Consider the following 14,773-nt stretch of genomic DNA (forward strand, 5'->3'; position numbering starts at 1 on the left):
AACCATGTTTTAAAGTCTGAAAAAAGTAGGTATAAAAATGTAAAAAAAATCAACTGTCAGATCACATAGCTAGGTATACTGTTTTTAAATCAAAATGAAATGCAAAGCAATATGATATTAATATTTAAAAAGGCAGGCAAAAAGTTTCGGTACACCAAAGTTTCTTTGACGCAAAATTTACTTTAACATAATTCGAATAAATGCTTACTTTGTATATTTTTCACAAATATAAGTAAATAAGGGGGGGGGGGCGAAAGTGACACTTTTTGAAACCAATTCTAAAAGTCAACAAAGGAACTCAACTAAAAAAAGAGTTACAGGTCTGACATTTTGCATGGCAGTTGCTTTATAGGGGTACAATATGGAACTGTGAAGAAACCGCCGAAAACCGCCGTTTCCCGCTGAAATTTGTTATGCCTTTTCTCGGCGGTTTTCGGCGGCTGCGCCGACGTTTCTTCACAGTTCCATATTGTACCCCTATAAAACAACATTTTAAATATTGTATTGTTGTGTTTATTTTATAATTAACTTTTTTTCATTGGCAAATTTGGATGAAAATAAATTAATATCCTAAGTAACAACATCCCTATATCTTGCAAAACTTATGTCATTTTAAATCAAGCTTTAAGATTCTCCTTCAATCCTTTAGCACCCATAGTCTCTCCTTTGAGAACAAACGCCTTCATGGCAGCATGGTTCATTCTGAAGGCCAGCCAACCCTCGGATTCAGATATATCTGTAGCTCCTTGTCTCTTGTAGTAATCAATACTGGGCTTGTTCCAGTCTAAGACCTAAAATGCAATGTATGAACTAAATGAGTAGGTACTAATTGAGTTTAAACAAATTGTATACTGCCAAAAAACAAAAGAAATTACAGTTATTATATAAGACGATGTATCTATATTTAGTCCACAGTAAGAATTTGTTACTTTAAAACAGTTTGACTAAAACAAAGCATGTATAAAAAAAAAACAATCTTATTATGTATACCTAGTACTTAAGGTTTTATTTTGTTGATCCGTTGACTCATTAACCAATAAACCGATAAAGTTTTTTTAGGAAAGCTTTGCTTAAATCTAGTCTTAGACTATTTTCCTCCCCCATCTACCAATATAAAGCTATATGATAGGAGCGTGGCCGGTGTTATAGGTATTAAAAATAAGATTACCTGGAAGTTACAACGAGTGCATCCCTCCTTCAAACCAGTATTTACTACACTTTTCCATAACTTAATATTAAATAAAGACGAACTAAGTCCAATAATAACAAATAAAGAAAAGAGGAAAGACGATAAATACCCAGTGAAAATAAAACTTTGGGCCTTAGTGCAATTGACAGTCAAATGTCTCCTCACTCTCGGATTTTTTTAGCAGATAGTAGTACAGAGAAACAGTTACTAATAGAGTAGCTTCGTTACGAATAATAACTAAAACATATCTAATTCAAAATTATCTATGTTAAATTTTATTACATAAAAACTATTAATAGTTTCATTTAGTTCCTATACTTCTGATAGAATTCTAACAAGCACAATCATTTTCATGATTGGATATTAAGCTGAACACAGCTTATGTCAACAACGAAATTAATTTGAGGAAAAAATCACGAAACCTACACTTGTTTTTCAGCTGTCTTTGGGGGGCAACACATCGTAAAATTGACGAAATTTCCATTTGCTCCCCAAATATTATTTTTGATTTATTTCGCTTGTTGGTTATACCTTATTCCTGAGCTGAACATTTTACTGAAATGTGTGATTTAGAAACTGCACTTACAAAAATTTACCTTTGTACCCAGACCCTTGCTCCTGTACTCTGGCTTCACATAAATATCCTAAAATAATATCATTCTAAGCCGACCGAATTCAGAATTTCACTTTTATTTGCTGTTTGGTGGTCCATGGTATGTATTTTTATTCTGTCTTTAGATTTTAATCTAAACTTTATCGAAAGACAAAAATCTTTTGAAAATATTCCGCAACTGATTGTACTGTTTATCTTTGTCCCCGGTAACGAATGCACATAAAACAAAAATGTCCAGCACAAAATCAATAAACCAACAATCATCCTACTATTTCTTAAAATACCTATACTATTAACTTACATAAAAAAATACCTGAAAATATGCTAATCCTACCTCCATATAAATAGCTTTGCCTTCCCATGTTGAATAGGCATAGAAGTACAAAGTGAACCCAACTAACTAAAATAAAAAAAAGGTTAGGTAAATATTGATAAGGCACCTATTAACTTTTTTATTTGCCTTCCAAACATTTCTCCTACCTATTGAATAAAGAAATAAAATTTGGGTATTTTCAATTCCTTCTAAATTACAACATTTGCAACTTTCAAGAAATTAATCAAATATCTTAACCAAAAAATCAGTTAACATAGGAATAGCTTTTTCTCTTACCCTCAATCAATAGCTAGGGCAACCAAAAATAAGCCTTAAAGAATTATAACATGTATCCCTGCTTATGTATGTTCCAGCTATAAAGAAGCTATGTTGAAAAAAAAACCTGATTGTCAAGTTCAGCTACAAACATGTGGAAGAAAGGTCTGGTAATCAGTGAAATAATAATTATGGATTTACTAAGTACAATATCATAACTCGTATTTTTTTTAATTAATAAAGATGTTATAATCATTGTTTTGATATTATACATTAAAACTTGTTGGTAATTATTTGATTCCTGTCTCCAAATCCATCTTGAATAAGAGTATCAGCTGTAATTTTTGGTCCATCAGGTGTTTTCTCATAGTCCGCCAGCTCTTGGATCAATCCTCTGTAATTAAATATATCCTTACTTAAAATTAACAGGATGTCTATGTGCGTGTGTGTTTGAAGCAAAGAATCTCGGTAACTGCTGGACCGACATGGTTATCCTTTACAATAAAGCTTCTAGAGGTCTAGGGAAGGTTATAGAGGTTTCCAAAGAAAAATCGCCCATGGAAAAAAACAAATTTTTTTATATTTTTATATATTTTTTATACATATAGTAACAGTGTTTGTGTGTGTGGCTGAGAATCTCACTAACTGCTAAACAAAAAGGTCAGGGAAGGTTTATGACTATTTTGGGGAATGGAATAACTACCTTCTCAAAAAATCAACCCTACAAAAATGCGCCCCCCCCCCCCCTCTCCATAAAATTGCATTTTTACACTTATTCTTTTTAAAACTAAAATTTAAAGTCAAGGATCGACACTCGTGTGCCTCTAGGGGCGTGTTTAGCCACTGGTTACACAAAAAGTACTAGTCCTTACTAAGTATTGTAGATGTCTAGAAAAAAAACACATTTGATTCTCCAACCACACATAATTTTTATTAATCCTTATACTAAAGTAACAGGATGTTTGTCTGTGTGTCTGTGTGTACCGATGGATCTCGCTAAACACTGAACCGATCGGGTTCTCCTTAACAGGGTAGATTCTCATAGGTTTTTCCCGGGAAGGTTTTTAACTATTTTGGGGGAGGGTACCACCACCCTCCCAAGAGAAATTTAAAAAAAAAATTTTTTTTACGTTCTCGATTTTAGAAGGAGAGTTCAACGCAAACACAAACATCTAACGCAATAGACATATTTTAATATAAAAAAAAAACATTTAAAGTGCCACTAGAGGCCTCTAGGGGCGTAGCAGCTAGTTGGAAATAAAGTGGTAGTTTTAATGGCTCTGGATAACTCCTGCGCGGGGTATTACTAGCGGTTCTCTAAGTAAAATTGTAAATCTTCACATTTATGGATGTTGTTATCATTGTTTGTATCAAGATTATCAAGTTATAAAAGACCTTATTTGAACACAATCCTCCTTTCTTCCTTCCCTAATAACTATGTTGCTAATATCTGACATTATAATCTGAAATTTAATAACATATTTTGTAAGAAATATACATAAATAAATAGAAGAAAATAATAATACGTATTTACAAATTAAAACTAGGTATCATACTTAAAATGTAACAACTGAATGAATTTTAACCAAATAATGCCTTTAAATAGAGTTAATATCAAATCTAAACATTATTGCATGGCAATAACAGTCCTAGTTCTAGCATAGAGATATCTCAATCATTAATATATATATATTTTTAAAATAATGACAAGAATAATAACCTAACTTGTAATAAAATACAGTAATTCTCTTGTGTGTGTGTGTGTGTGTGTGTGTGTGTGTGTGTGTAGCCATTGTTTCTTAGTTTGGATCTCTTCAACAAAGTTAAAGATTTATTTTGTTTTTTTTTGACTTGAAAAGTAAAAGATTCAGTGATATAACGATGAGCTATAAACTTTTTTCCCTTCATTTTAATGAGGGAAATTTTGTCTGTTTTAGCTTGTTAAAATTGTGTGTAAATAGATAAAAATTTCATAACCCTCGCCATCCCTGTATGAAATTATAAGCTGACAAAAAGGGGAAAGGATTAGGATTAAAGTTAGAGATTAACAGTGTTTTATTAAATTAAATGAGTAATTTTATCTATGTTTAATGTTTATACGAGAGCTTGGTTTCCAGATTGATGTCTAAACAAAAAAGGAGAATTGTTTCATTTGAAAATAAGAGTATGGTAAATGTTGCTTTGCCATTGGCCATTAGGAACTTCGCCAAAAATTTTAATAATTGCAGATATTGCTGTCATTAATTTTCTTTTTTGGGGGGTGGGGGTGGAAAGGAAGTTATGAACGAATATTTATAGGCTATAAGGCAAAGCAGAATCTAAAACTTATTTTACTTTCATAAACATTTCTCCATTCCTGGATTGGCTAGTTCTTAAAACTCTAGAAGATTCATCTGTCTGAACTACAACTACTGTATCTGTTGCTCCCAATAATATCTAAAAAGGAACATTTTATGCAAAGGTTCTATAACAATATTTGATTTTAATGTACATAACAGTACACTATTACAGTAACAGTTCACTATTAATTATTGCTATTTTTACAGAAATAAATTATTTTTTCACCACTTAAGTTGAAGAAAAGTGAAAAATGTCTGGAATTTTTAATCGAAATTCTATCAAACATTTTGTTGAGTTCAAGGTGTCTTTAATTGTCGATCGTCAAATGCATAAAAAAATCAAAAGTATCTTAATTATTTCTCATATGTATGTTCGAATAACACCAAAATAAATTGGCTTTTCCACAAATAACAGGAGTATTCTTTTGTGAATCATAACACATACCATTACCTATATCACAAGAATATAAGTTTTTAAAATCAAATATTTGTAATAAAAAAAACTCGGTGAAAATTAAATTTTATTCTGGAAAAGTGATATAATGTCCATTTCTCAAAATAAATATAAAAAGATGTTTAGATTTTACTAAAAGGTGCTAAATATCACTTGTTTATTTTCATAAATAGTCCCCTTTTACTAGAAATAAACTATTTATATTCTCATTTTAGGGTATACCTATATCTCAGCATTCTTAAATTATTATTTACCTCTGGTCTATTGGGTTGTTGTTTATTGTCCTCACTGGAGGTTGGTAAACGTCGTCTTGGCCTGTTCTTAGTTCGTCTAGTTAGAAAATAAATTTTAACAAAATTATCGTGAGATTAAACGGAGGGGGGGGGGGGGTAATATTTGACTGTTGTCTTGTCGTTGCCCTTAAAATTTGGGTACTACCATTTAATCATTTTTGGTAGGTTCAAAACTAATAGTGTCTAAACTTTTCAATTATCAATTGAATTTACAGGATGCGTAAATTTTTTATAATCATATTTGCTGTTCCTTAATTCTTCTAATTAATAAAAACTCACCTATTAACAGGCGTACCAAGTCCTTTCTTAGGAGTTTCGGGTCGTGTACGAGTATTTTCTTCAATCTGAAACAGAATATAATTATGTTTATAAAAAATGTAGATTGGAAATATGTCCTGCAAAGCTTTTCTACCCTCATTCTGTCTGCTGTATAAATGCCTTCAATACTAATAATGCACAGATCTATAAAATATCAAATACCTACAGAGTCACTAAACTTTATATGTTAAAGCAACATATGTCTAAATACTAATTGGATAAAATGTAATCCAAATCGCTTTAATACAAGATACTTGGATCATGTTTAAATTAATAAGCATGTTATAGAAGGTCAGACGAACGGACAAACACCCTCCTGTAAAAAGCTTTGCTTTTAAACCATACTAAAATCTGACCTGTGATTTTAATACATCAAAAGCAACATTGAAATTATTAAGTTCTGGTTCCAGGAAGGGAGCGTAGTGGTGACGGGCATGCTCATACACGTCACAAAATATATGAATTTGCTGAAAATAAACAAATGTTTTAACGGTCTTCATATAAAACTTACTGTCAAACATATAACCATTAAAACGAAAACTTATTGTGTAGGTATTTTTCTTTCAAAGTGAAATTAAAAATAGTATTTTTCTACACTTGATCATTACAGGAATCATTTTTTGTTTTTTTTGTAGTAGCAATGATTAGTATAGACAGATACTTAAAACATTGATGGAATAATATTCAATGCCTAATGTTTTTAGTGTACGTCAAAAATGATATATTTTTATGATATTTTACCAAATATTAAATATAAATAAGTCAAGAGAACAATAAGTCCATTTTAAAACTGAAATATGAAGCACTTTTGTCGATATTTTTAGCATATAATTTATTTTTAAAAGTATGAATTAAACAATGAAATACCTTAGGTTCTAAACCACAAAGAGGCCCAGCCAAACATTCAATAAGAAATGATCTAGGTATAAAATGAACAAATTTTAAATATGATAGAAAAATCGGAAGGAGACCTTTAGTAAATTCGAAAAAGGAGGGGGGGGGGGGCCTCAAGTACAAAAGTTCCTACTGAAAAAAAAGAATCATGGATAAAATTATTAATGCCGAACGGACTATCTAAGACTTAGTTTACCTATGTTTTTTTATTGTACCTTATCATTTAAGGAAGGCTTTTAAAATGATTGAATCATACCTAAGATTTGCTCCAGGTGGCCTCATATATTCTGGACTGTACGATCCAAGTAAACAATCCAACTCTTCTATCCTACTCACTGCTGTTACCCGGCTTCTATAAGGAAAAAAGGACGTCAGAGCATTTTTTTATGAAATAATTTTATTTAGAACAACGACAGTTAAAAAAATACATAAAATGGGAAGAATGTTATTATTACCATCTATTTTTTTCAATTTTAAAAATATAATTACAATACAATCCGGTGTTACCCCTCTTATAAAATGATATAGAAGCTATGGTTGCTTCCATTGTCTATAAAGAAACTAGAAACTTTTTTACTGAATAAAAAATATTGAAACATTACATACCTAATATTATCAATTTGAAGGTCAGGATTAGTTTGTTGGGGGAAAACCAGTCTTGGTTCAGTTGTTATGTGGGAGGCATACTCTATACGTCGATCTATCTCTTTCCGTAATGGCTTCAGTCCACCTATATACAAATAATCAGAAATCAAATTAAAGAAAATACACAAAACTATCAACATTTTTAAATATTTTATATGTTAGTAAAAATAATTATACCTTGTCCAACAGAGACATGGGGACCCCGCCTGGCTCTCAGAGTAAATCTCATAATCTGCCTCTTGGCAAATATTATCAAAATGATTATGGTCTGTACACATATTCCCATAATTATTACTACAGCAACGCCTACAAAATATCATGGTTGATTAAGTTTAATTGCAGAGAAGCTTTATTGTAAAATATTTTGATATTAAGGATGGCAACATCCATAAATAACAAAGCAAAAAAGTACAAAAAATCAAGGATAGAAATATGGACAAATTGATTTAGAGAACAATTGTTCAGTGATCATAAATCAAGAATTAAATAGAAAAAATCACGAAACCTTTTATATGTTTTTCAATATTCTAGACGGTCCGACTAAGTTATATACTGCATGCTCAGTGTAGGAAATCTTCACAACAAGATTTAGCTACCTTAAATAGCAGCCGAGAAAATCACGTTTCCCATACAGTTTCTTACAGGCAGACGGAAAAACATACGGATAGACAGGCATTTCAGATTGTAGAGTGGCTTTGCAATTAGAAGTAATGCAGTACTTTAATATTTATAAACTGTTACAGACCTGACAGTTGTTCATGATTTGGCGTTGTTGGCGGTAAACTATCTTCCGCTAAATCCATTTTTCAATTCATTAAATTTTGTTTTACAAATATTTAGGTATCTGAAATTCATTCAATACATACAATACTACACTTCAAATGCAATTTATATATTAGTTATTTAAATAGATAACTATCAAGAAAGAAAATAATAGTTTAACAATATTTTACAATACATACACAATGACATAAACATTATTTTTTTAGAAAACTAACAATGTACCTACCAATACTAGGTAGGTATAATAGTAATACACAACATAAAATCCAAACAGAAAAAATGACCAGTAAAAAAAAATAAAAAGGAAATATCAAAACAATATTCTAATTGCTGTTTCGTCAATGTAATGCAAAAATAAAAATGGAATCAAGAAAAACTATGGAGTAACTTTCGATTAATATTTACAATGTAGGTACTTAAATCCTATCGACCATGTTTGTTCCACAAGAATAAGGACCATAACTTCCTTATTTGTTTATGGATTAGGTATAAAAAAAGACATCATCTGCTTCAAATAAAGTGACTTATTCATTTTCATATTTAGTGTTTTTTTTCATAATAGCTGAACAATATACAATTTACACTTTTTTAAATAAAAAAAGATTGTAAAGGGGGGGGGGATGTGTCCCTTTTTTTGAAACCAAAAGTAAAACGCGCATGATCTAAGCCCATAAAAGAGTTACAGCTCTAAAATTTGGCACAGCAGTTGCTTTTGTGGAGAACAATTTGGAACTGTTAAGAAACGGCGGCGGAACAACCGCTCCCGCCGAAAACCGCCGTTTCACGCCGAAATTTTTTTTTGCCTTTTCTCGCCATAATAGACAATTTTCAATAATATGAGATAAACTTTTTTTCATAAAAATTTCCCATATATTTTCACTTGACACTTGTAAGATTTTACACTTGCAATTCTTTTAAAATATTGGTATATGATATATCTCAGATGATTGAGAACTGTCTAATTTGGCGAAAAATAGCACAAAAACATTTCGGCGGGAAACGGCGGTTTTTGGAGGGAGCGGCAGTTACGCCGCCGTTTCTTCACAGTTCCATATTGTTCTCCACACAAGCAACTGCAGTGCCAAATTTTAGAGCTGTAACTCTTTAATGGGCTGAGTTCATGCGCGTTTTACTTTTGGTTTCAAAAAGTGGCACATCCGCCCCCCCCCCCCCCTTTGTTCGGCATTACTTTCTAATGAATTAGATATCAGCAAGAAAAACACAATTTTAAATTATAATTGCAAAGCTACTAAAAAAAGTAACTAGGTATATTTTGATTATTCATCCTTGACTTCAGAAATCATATTTTTAGCTGCTGTAAAAAGTTGGCCATGTTTCTTCTTTTCATGTTGATTCCTGTTACTATTATCATTATAAGCAAACTCACACCCATACCTGCACTTGTAGGGTCTTTCTTTCAGGTGTGCGCTCATCATATGTTTCTTAATATCATTGGAATACATGAATGCTTTATCACAATGTTTACATGGATATTTCAAGAGATGCTTCGGAGTATGAACACTTTTATTATGTCTAACCAAGTCACCAACTTGTGCTCCACAAATATTACACACACCTCCACTTTCATGGCATTTCCTGATATGTGTTCTTAAGTTATGTGCAGACATTTGTTTTGGACAATATGGACACTGTTTCATCACATTATCATGAACTCTTAGCATATGTTCTTTCATGTGGTGATTTTTTACAGTTGCCCCGCAGAGTTCACAAACAGTTGTTGCCAAAGAAGGTTTTTTACTCAAATCTAAATGTTCTTTTTTAACATGATGCTCAAGTTTTTTTCTACTAATACAAACAAATAAACATTGTGTGCAACAAATCAATTCTTTTAGATGTACGGAGTGCATGTGGTGAACCTTCATTTTCTTGCTATCAAATAAAATTGGACAGTCGCAAGTAAAACTTTCTGCTTTATGGTAAGCCATGTGTATTTTGTAAGAACTTGTATTTTTGGTTAAGAATGTTTCTTCACAATAATCACATTTTACGTGTTTCAGCATGTTATTATGCTTGACAGCTTGATGTCTGTCATACTTTTCTGGATCTATTAGTTTCTTACATGTTTCGCAACAAACCCAATTCCAATGATTTTTCTGTATGTTAATTTTATTACAATTTTGTTTGAAAAAATCTTTTTTTAAAAGCATATTCTACACATTGTGCAAACAAAAAAAGCAGGAGGATGTAAACGAACCTAATTTAGTAGAAGCATTACAAGTAAAATTTGTTCAAAACAAAAATAAGGTAAGACGGATTCTTCACCTCTTCACTATTTTTAGGGATATTAATAGAAAAGGATTTGTATTAATCATTTGATAAAATAAATTGTAAAGAATTTCCTTTATGTGGTCTTCTTTCACTTCTTGATTATTTGTGTTTGGTATGCATTGACATTTGAAGGTTCTTAGCTTATGTCTTTGAATATGTTGTGCAAAAACTTTAACTGCATTAAATTGAAACATACATAGAGGACAAATCATCAAAGTAGCAGGTAGAGCATCGTAAACAGTTAAACCATTTATTTGATAGATATATGGAACAGGGTTAGTAAGATTTGTTTCATCTTCCAACAGATTTTTCATAAGTTCATTGGAATTTAGAACTTTTTCATCTTTTGGCAAATCCTCAAGCTTTATTCGTTTCTCAGATCTTCCTTTTCTTTTTCTTGTCGGATTTTTCTTTCCTTTCTTTTCTTTGTTATTTTCAGCATCACTTTCACTTTCTGAATAATTAGGGTCAGCATTATCTATGTCATATTCTATATCACTATCTTCTTGTAAAGATTCATTAACTTTGGCTTTCCTTTTCCTTGGATTTTTTATCTTTGTTTTTGTTTCTTCAAGCATGTCGTCTTTCTTATTTTCATCGAGCAAGTTAAAAATTAAATCTGAATCATTTTTATTTATTTCCTTAACATTTTTGTTTCCCTTTTTTCTAATTGTCTGTTTTGCTTTTTTCTTAGGGTCTTTAACATTTGTAAGTTGTTGAATATCGACTTTGCAGTCTCTTATAAAAATACTTTTCTTAGAGTCTAGTTGTTCATCTTCAGAAGTTTCATACTCAATTTTAACTGACTGAGACGTCAGATCAATTTCATCAAAATCATTCTTGCAATAAATGGTTTCAAAGTAAATAGGGTCATTTTCTTCTTTTACTAGTTTGGCATAGACTTCTCTTTTGATTTTCTTGTAGAACAAATTTTCAATTGGGTCAATATTCCAGTCAATATTATCAGAAGTAATTTGTGTCGAAGCAAAATCATCTATAATTTGGAAAATGCCTTGTATTGCAGCAATATTTATGTCAGGAAGGTATAAAATACATTCGTCGAAGTTCTGGATGGATCTTTTCATTAAATTTGATATAAAGGGTGACACTGCTGCAAGTCAGGGAGTAAGGGAGGGGACAATGGGCAATTAATTCAATTTAAGAGGGTTTGCTGAAAAGCAATAAAAACCAGATTTATCAAGAAATTTTTACCAAAAATGGAAAGGGATCATGGTAACCTAATTTAGAACAAAATTAGTTCTAAGAAAAAAATCATTTACTTGAAAATTAAATTATCAACACATCACAATGTAGTAAACATTCTGTAATTAATCACTAGAAAAATCTTGTTTAGAACTACCTCAACCCTTCTGATATATTTATAATTGACCCCTTAATTCAAGCGGTTCTTAGATTATCTAATACATAAATATCACAGTAGAGTTTCTATACATGAAAAGACATTTTCTTGGGAGAAAATATTTGTTAAAACCATCGATAAATAACAAACTTTTCTGTCTGCATATTCAAAACTAGCTCAGCTAGTTAGCGGGGCATTGATGCGCAAGTCCCCAAAATCAGTAAGAATCTCCTGTATTCGTGCACATTCCCTTTAAGCCAGTCCCCAAAGTCGGAGACTCCTTAAAAATTGAATATTCGATCCATTGTCCCCTCCCTTACTCCCTGGCTGCAAGTAGCAATCCTTAACAAACATATGATATGTTAAGTTAAACAAATGTAAACCTACGATTTGAGCATAAAATGAAGAGTATAAAGGTTCAAATTTTGGATTATACGCCGTTAATGATGCTATACTAGATGCGACATCAAGTTAGAGTTTCTTCCCTCCAAAAATTGTTTGCATAAATTTCTCGTAATGTTTTAAAGTCTGCTTTAATCATTGATTTACGATATCTCTGAAAAAATACTCCTTCCCCCTCCCCCTTTAAATTTCTTTAATTACCTGAACATTTAAATACTTTGTTTTCTGCACAAATGATAGAAATATAATCAGATTTTTCTTCAAATATCTTGTTTATAATCCACGATAAATTGCTTGGAGATTCCAAGTGTGTCCCTTCCATCTTCTTGCAGTAAGAAACCTATGAAAAGAAATCATTCATATGAACGTATAGTTAAATTTGTAACTATACGGACTTTAGTACGTGGACTATAATTGATTAGTGTTCAAACAAAGAACAAAGTAGAGTCAAAACAAATAGACATATTAAATATTGCCAGATTAAAAAAAAATAGTTGGTGATTTTTCTACTTTGGTTCAATCCTAACATATACGGAGATAGTTCAAATTTTCTTGCAATTTCACTACAATACTTTGTATTAGAAAAGCTAATACTATCATAAATTAACTTTCTTTAAATATTATCTATTTGAACTGAATATTTATGTACTGACCTATTTATAATGGTTAATTCGAATCAGCTGGCACATATATTTCATATGTAAAGTTGAATAAGTATCTGAAAAAAATTTTAATGCATTGTATTCTGAAAAAAAAACAATGATAACCTTTAAATTAAAAGTAAAGAAATGATTTTTATATAAAAGGAAACTTATCTTAAGGGCTTTTAAATGTAAGAAAAATTAGATTTTGATATACAAGTTTAACAAAATATTAAGATTACGCATAAATACAATAAAAATATATCAGAAAGGTCAATCATTAATAGTAGATAATAATAATAAGTCAATTAAATGATAAAATTATCAAAATTTTGTGTAATTTGTGTCTGCTACAAAGTTGTTATTTAGCAGAAAATTGAACTCGGTATTTTCCTTATAGTAAAGTTTTTCTCTGTAAAAGATTTCCCTAAACACACCATGAAATTTACAGCAAATTTACATATAAAATAGAGCACAAAACATGCAAGTAACAAAATCCATTATTTTAGATAATGTTATCGATAAACGATTTTATCAAAACATGTTGTAGATAAAATCAAAACAATATTTTATTTTAAGGATATTTTTGGAAATTAGTAATTGTCCATTTATTATGGCTGCTAAAATTTAATACGCGGCATTTTTTACATTTTGTGCTTAGCTATTCTCTCCTTTCCTTTAGGGTTCATGTTCTTTTACCCCCATTACTAAAAAGCATTATTTCTAGAAAATAACCCAACCTTAAGCTAAAATAAAAGAATTGTTGCTTATTTTACTTATTTATATACGAGAAGATAAGTTTGTCTGCTTCTAGATTATCTAAGTGTACTCGTAGCGTCCAAATTTTTAAATCTATAGATGTTGTATAATACCTATCAATTTTTCGTGTAGCTATTGCTAGAGCTTCTATATATATATCTATAAGATCGATCACCGATATATTACAGGTGATAACTCGATTTTTATTAGAATAACGAGGTTAATTTCAGAATATCATGTGGTACGAAGTTCTCCCATCTTTTGCCATTGTCTCTGGAGTTGGTTTTCTCCCTTTCTTGCTTCAGAGGTAAAAACAAATATGTTGGAAAATAAATAGCTACAAACTTGCATTATATCTAACAAAATATTCTTGGTTGCAATCTAGTAGTGTGAAAACTTTTCCATTATAAATTCTAGAAATTAGAATGGATCCCTCCTGTATTCACGGTGGGGTTAACATTGTATACCAAATTTAAGGGAACACATACATTAACTTACCGTTTAGTGTCTTGTCTTTTTAAGTCACTGTAGAAAATTGTATTTTGGGCTCTGAGTGTTTATGTTATATTGTGTTACATATTATTAAATTATCATTTAGAATGACGAACAGGCTGGTTCACGAGGGTAACCCTGAGGGCAAGGATTGCGATACTAACTTTACAATGTACGGAACTCATTACTGGCGTCGCGACACCCAACACTCAGGGATGCACAACATTTTAAACCACAAGTTAAATTTTTTGAGTAACTTTTTACATAGAATGACCTTAAAATTACTCTTTCGTAAAATTTTAATTATTCCAATAAACTTCGCGTTTTAAAGACCTTGGTTTAGTCATATTGCATGTCTATATGTCATTATGTTTTAATTTTGATGGAGACCAGCAAAAATTATAGGTGTATTAATTATACCTACCATACTTTTTAATTGGTTTAAAATAGTAACTATAATTTTAGAGCCTAATCTCTGGTTGAAATACTTTGTTTCACAGCCACAAGGAAATGGAGATCACTTCAGACCCCATGGACTTGAGAAAATTGAATTGGATTAAATTAATATTTTTCTATAGTCATGTTAGAATTTAATATTTAAAACATAGTTTTGTTTTGTCGTTTAATAAAAAATATATTATCTTTAAGTAAATAACAGAATAAAAATAGTGTTTTTTTAGATTTAAAACTTAAAAAGTCAAAATTTTCAGACT

General features: G+C 30.7%; 2 protein-coding genes and 2 long non-coding RNA genes across 6 annotated transcripts; 1 reads left to right on the plus strand and 3 right to left on the minus strand.

Moving 5' to 3' along the window:
• Positions 1-15: 15 nt before the first annotated feature.
• On the minus strand, positions 16-3,904 carry LOC145334991 (thialysine N-epsilon-acetyltransferase). Its single transcript, XM_080180647.1, has 7 exons — positions 3,787-3,904; positions 2,693-2,785; positions 2,519-2,558; positions 2,137-2,202; positions 1,786-1,833; positions 1,169-1,228; positions 16-791 (listed from the first exon to the last, which is right to left on the minus strand). Exons 1-7 carry the CDS (start codon positions 3,846-3,848, stop codon positions 618-620), a joined length of 543 nt encoding a protein of 180 aa, XP_080036773.1. The 5' UTR covers positions 3,849-3,904; the 3' UTR covers positions 16-617.
• On the minus strand, positions 3,854-8,181 carry LOC145334990 (lipid transport auxiliary protein 1). Of its 3 annotated transcripts, none has more exons than XM_080180645.1 (11): positions 8,080-8,181; positions 7,512-7,640; positions 7,296-7,419; positions 6,946-7,041; positions 6,663-6,714; positions 6,152-6,262; positions 5,757-5,821; positions 5,439-5,514; positions 4,748-4,827; positions 4,441-4,516; positions 3,854-4,046 (listed from the first exon to the last, which is right to left on the minus strand). In XM_080180645.1, the coding sequence occupies exons 1-10, from the start codon at positions 8,135-8,137 to the stop codon at positions 4,486-4,488; spliced, it is 822 nt and encodes a 273-aa protein (XP_080036771.1). In that variant the 5' UTR covers positions 8,138-8,181; the 3' UTR covers positions 3,854-4,046; positions 4,441-4,485. The 3 variants fall into 3 exon arrangements, with proteins under 3 accessions (XP_080036771.1, XP_080036770.1, XP_080036769.1); XM_080180644.1 differs by having other exon boundaries at positions 3,854-4,115; XM_080180643.1 differs by lacking the exon at positions 3,854-4,046 and having other exon boundaries at positions 4,096-4,516.
• Positions 8,182-11,965: 3,784 nt separating this feature from the next.
• LOC145334992 (uncharacterized) lies at positions 11,966-12,915 on the minus strand. The gene is made up of 3 exons (XR_013885095.1): positions 12,822-12,915; positions 12,370-12,508; positions 11,966-12,108 (listed from the first exon to the last, which is right to left on the minus strand). It is a non-coding gene; the product is annotated as an uncharacterized LOC145334992 (long non-coding RNA).
• A 614-nt stretch (positions 12,916-13,529) lies between these two features.
• On the plus strand, positions 13,530-14,771 carry LOC145334993 (uncharacterized). The gene is made up of 3 exons (XR_013885096.1): positions 13,530-13,875; positions 14,167-14,271; positions 14,524-14,771. It is a non-coding gene; the product is annotated as an uncharacterized LOC145334993 (long non-coding RNA).
• The last annotated feature ends 2 nt before the right edge of the window (positions 14,772-14,773 follow it).

This window comes from Acartia tonsa, chromosome 13 (genome assembly GCF_053477335.1).
Source record: "Acartia tonsa isolate MP-2025a chromosome 13, ASM5347733v1, whole genome shotgun sequence".
Lineage (NCBI taxonomy): Eukaryota > Metazoa > Arthropoda > Copepoda > Calanoida > Acartiidae > Acartia > Acartia tonsa.